Genomic DNA, 5,078 nt, shown 5'->3' with positions numbered 1-5,078 from the left:
ATTGGCCCAGCGACATCCGGGTTTGGACGGTGTAGGCCATCATTGTAAATAATAATTTGTTCTTAACTGACTTGCCTGGTTAAATAAAGTTTCAATAAAACAATAATAAAAACATGGGCCACTCAGGGGTGCTCAGTCCCCGCCTGTACTCTGTTCACACACGACTGCATGGCCAAGCATGACTCCAACACCATCTTAAGTTTGCTGACGACAAAACAGTGATAGGCCTGATCACTGACAATGATGAGACAGCCTATAGGGAGGAGGTCAGAGACCTGGCAGTGTGGTGCCAGGACAACAACCTCTCCCTCAACATGAGCAAGACAAAGGAGATGATCGTGAACTATTGGAAAAGGAGGGCCCATTCACATCGACAGGGCTGTAGTGGAGCGGGTCGAGAGTTTCAAGTTCCTTGGTGTGCACATCACCAACAAACTATCATGGTCCAAACACACCAAGATAGTCGTGAAGAGGGCACGACAACGCCTTTTGCCCCTCAGGAGACTGAAAAGATTTGGCATGGGTCCCCAGATCATCTACAGCATCCTGACTGGTTGCATACCACCTGGTATGGCATCTGCTCGGCATCTGACCGTAAGGCAATTGCTACAAAGGGTAGTGCGTACGGCCCAGTACATCCCTGGGGCCAAGCTTCCTGCCATCCAGGACCTATATACTACACTGTGTCAGAGGAAGGACCAAAAAATTGTCAAAGACTCCAGTCACCCAAGTCATAGACTGTTCTCTCTGCTACCTCATGTCAAGTGGTACTGTAGCGCCAAGTCTAGGACCAAAAGGCTCCTTAATAACAGCTTCGACCCCCAAGCCATAAGACTGCTGAACAATTAATCAAATGGCCACCCGGACTATTTACATTGATAACCCCCTCACCTCCTTTGTTTTTCCACTGCTGCTACTCGCTGTTTATTATCTATGCATAGTCACGTTACCCCTCGACTAACCTGTACCCCCGCACACTGACTAAGTACCAGTACCCCTTGTATATAGCCTCATTATTGTTATTTTTTTGTGTTACTTTTAATTGAATTTTTTTACCTTAGTTTATTTAGTAAATTAAAGTCTATTTCTTTAACTTCATTGTTGGTTAACGGCTTGTAAGTAAGCATTTCACTGTAAGGTCTACAGCGCATGTGACAAATCTTTTTTTTTAAAGCGTTACATTTTACATTACATTTTACATTTAAGTCATTTAGCAGACGCTCTTATCCAGAGCGACTTACAAGTTGGTGCATTCACCTTATGATATCCAGTGGAACAACCACTTTACAATAGTGCATCTAACTCTTTTAAGGGGGAGGGGGGGGTTAGAAGGATTACTTTATCCTATCCTAGGTATTCCTTAAAGAGGTGGTGTTTCAGTTGTTTCCGGAAGGTGGTGATTGACTCCGCTGACCTGGCGTCGTGGGGGAGTTTGTTCCACCATTGGGGTGCCAGAGCAGCGAACAGTTTTGACTGGGCTGAGCGGGAGCTGTACTTCCTCAGAGGTAGGGAGGCGAGCAGGCCAGAGGTGGATGAACGCAGTGCCCTTGTTTGGGTGTAGGGCCTGATCAGAGCCTGAAGGTACGGAGGTGCCGTTCCCCTCACAGCTCCGTAGGCAAGCACCATGGTCTTGTAGCGGATGCGAGCTTCAACTGGAAGCCAGTGGAGAGAGCGGAGGAGCGGGGTGACGTGAGAGAACTTGGGAAGGTTGAACACCAGACGGGCTGCGGCGTTCTGGATGAGTTGTAGGGGTTTAATGGCACAGGCAGGGAGCCCAGCCAACAGCGAGTTGCAGTAGTCCAGACGGGAGATGACAAGTGCCTGGATTAGGACCTGCGCCGCTTCCTGTGTGAGGCAGGGTCGTACTCTGCGAATGTTGTAGAGCATGAACCTACAGGAACGGGTCACCGCCTTGATGTTAGTGGCTAAGCATCAAACCATACATTAAACTGAAGAGTTACCAGGCTATGCATCAAACCATACATTAAATGAAAACCTTGCTACCTTTGCCTTGCCAGGGATGTGAGGGAGCAGAGAGCACACCTCACTAGCAGGGCTGCAACTCTGCATTCAACAGCTCTAAATGAACCCCATCAGACAGGCCTGAGACACACACAACGGCTGGCTGGTCTGATTAGCGTTTCAGTCACGATGCCAGAGCTCCAGTCCTCCACACCCACAGCTTGTCAGTTAGCATTGGGAATCAGTCAACCCCTCCCTCCCTAACTCTCACTCCCCTTACCCTCCAACCCCCTCTCCCGCTCCTAACTCTCATTACCCCCTCATTCCCGCTCCTCACCCTTCTCATCCTCCTTCCTCCTCATCTCCTCAGCCTCCTTCCTTATCCTCCTCTCCTTCCCTCTGCTTCCCCACACTCCTTCTCCTTCCCTCTGCTTCCCCACACTCCTCCTCTCCTCCTCTCCTTTCCTCTGCTTCCCCACACTCACTCTTCTTTTCTCTGCTTCCCCACACTCCTCTTCTCCTTCCCTCTGCTTCCCCACACTCCTCCTCTCCCTCCCTCTGATTCCCCACACTCCTACTCTCCCTCCCTATGCTTCCCCACACTCTTCCTCTCCTTTCCTCTCCTTTCCTCTGCTTCCTCACACTCACTCTTCTTCTCTCTGCTTCCCCACACTCCTCTTCTCCTTCCCTCTGCTTCCCCACACTCCCTCTTCTTCCCTCTGCTTCCCCACACTCCTCTTCTCCTTCCCTCTGCTTCCCCACACTCCTCTTCTCCTTCCCTCTGCTTCCCCACACTCCCTCTTCTCCCCTCTGCTTCCCCACACTCCCTCTTCTTCCCTCTGCTTCCCCAAATTCCCTCTTCTTCCCTCTGCTTCCCCAAATTCCCTCTTCCTTCTCACCTCCACCTCACCCCGACTCCTAACTCCTAACTCTCACCCCCTTCTCTTTCTCATCCTCCTCCCCCATTCCTCCTCCTCATCATCTTCCTCCTCCTCTTCCTCCTCAGCCGATAAAAAGATGCATGCGAAAGCACAACCTTGGAACATTAAACAAGACACTGTGATTATTTTAGTGATTAGCGTGTTAGGACCGTTTAGCATGGCAAATTTCCATTAACAGAATTTCCAGAAATCTTGGTTGGAAGAGTTTAGATTTCTTGCCTATTTCCTTCATTCTTCCAACTGGGAATCCTGGAAAAGTTACAGTAATTTTGCAACCCTTTTAGAGGTGATAGCATTACGGATGTAGGATCTTAATTTGATCATTCTTTTGTTGCTGAGAAATGAAAATGCAAACTTGCAGTGTATTCAAGGTTTATGAAGGCTTCTAAAGTTTGTAATTTGTACTTTAAAAGTCAGAATTGATTTGCCCTAATGAAAGATGTATCAACGCCTACGAAAAATGTTAATTTATTATAATCCACATAATAAATTAACATTTCTTGTAGCTGTATGATTATTTTCCTGCTGTAGCAAACTGGTTCAAATTAAGATCCAACATTTTCAGATCACAAAAAAAAATCTGTATTTTTTTTCTCCTTTATTTCAAACCTCCTGAGAAACATCACAAGGCCTGGGCCTCATTTATCAATTAGGCACAAATCTGTGCATAAACCATGCGTGGAATAATTTCCATACAAAGTGTGATTTATCAATATTAACGTTTTCTTTGAGAGTGTGTGTAAAGTTATGCACAGCCATGACCATGCATACACACAGTGCCAAGTGGTGGAATAAGGGAACTGCTTGTCAAGCGTAGAATGGGGAAAAGACATGTTGAAAATATCTGGAAAATGTGAGAAATAATTACATCATTTTTCGATTTCCATTGTGAAATCCTGCAACATATCTTGACAGGCATATAATTTGACCACATTAGTGTATTTGTAATGATAATTATCCATATAAATTACAGTAATTTGTTAAATTAGAGGCACGTGTGAAAGTGAAACCATTGTTGAGATCCTATAAAAGACAGAGATGATGGGGAATCGAATGAGACATTGATGTTGCTCTGCTAGAAGATTTGGGACTTTTTTTGTTGTTGTAAAAAGTACATATTGGCTCATCAGATATCATTTCCCAAAACCAATCTTATAACATTTTTGCTACAATTTGAGACCTATTTTAGAAAGGCAAACACATGCCATTCCGGTGCACATCCTAGTACCATCCCCCCCATTGGGTTTTTTGGCAACGGGCACTTTTCAGCCGGGAGCTTGCTGATCGACATCTCACAGCCCTCGATGAGCCGATGTTTTAGGATAGCAAAAACATCAGCAAAAACAAATTGTAACATACAATTTCCATACACCATCCCACAACAGGTTGATGTCAACAAGGGTTTCCAAATGCGAACGGCGAAATAGACGGCACCCACATCACCATAAAAGCACCATCCCAAAACGAGTTCAACTCTGTGAACAGAAAAGGGTTTAAAACAGTTAAACCTAGATTAATCCTAGTCCTGGACTAAATAAAAGCATGTGCATTGGAGAATCTCCATTGGAAATCATTTGTAGTATAGGATTATGCCAACGCACGTTGATTTGACATATTTTTGAAACGCAGGTTGAAATATATAAAAACAAACTCTGAACCAATTATATTAATTTGGGGACAGGTCGAAAAACATTAAACATTTATGGCAATTTAGATAGTTAGCTTGCTGTTGGTAGCTAATTTGTCCTGGCATATAAAACATTGGGTTGTTATTTTACCTGAAATGCACAAGGTCCAAACTCCGATAATTAATCCACAGATACAACGCTAAACCAAGTTCGTTTCTCAGATCGTCTCTCCTCCTTCCTTCAGGCTTCTTTTTCTTCTTTGGACTTTATATGACGGTTGGCAACCAACTTTACTGTGCGTTATTAAAACTGACTGGAGTGAGGACCTCAATCTTTCAATCACCTACGTGGGTATATGCTCCTAAAAACCAATGAGGAGATGGGGCGTCTGAGGGATATGCTCCTAAAAACCAATGAGGAGATGGGATGTGGGTATATGCTCCTAAACACCAATGAGGAGATGGGATGTGGGTATCTGCTCCTAAACACCAATGAGGAGATGGGATGTGGGTATATGCTCCTAAACACCAATGAGGAGATGGGACGT

The 5,078-nt window shown here is 45.1% G+C and overlaps 1 protein-coding gene across 1 annotated transcript; it reads right to left on the bottom strand.

Moving 5' to 3' along the window:
• Positions 1-1,344: 1,344 nt before the first annotated feature.
• On the bottom strand, positions 1,345-2,324 carry LOC120059537. The gene is made up of 2 exons (XM_039008669.1): positions 2,300-2,324; positions 1,345-1,925 (listed from the first exon to the last, which is right to left on the bottom strand). Exons 1-2 carry the CDS (start codon positions 2,322-2,324, stop codon positions 1,345-1,347), a joined length of 606 nt encoding a protein of 201 aa, XP_038864597.1.
• Positions 2,325-5,078: the final 2,754 nt, after the last annotated feature.

Source organism: Salvelinus namaycush, chromosome 14 (assembly GCF_016432855.1).
Source record: "Salvelinus namaycush isolate Seneca chromosome 14, SaNama_1.0, whole genome shotgun sequence".
NCBI classification, from domain to species: domain Eukaryota; kingdom Metazoa; phylum Chordata; class Actinopteri; order Salmoniformes; family Salmonidae; genus Salvelinus; species Salvelinus namaycush.
This window is presented reverse-complemented; position numbering and strand designations above follow the sequence as displayed.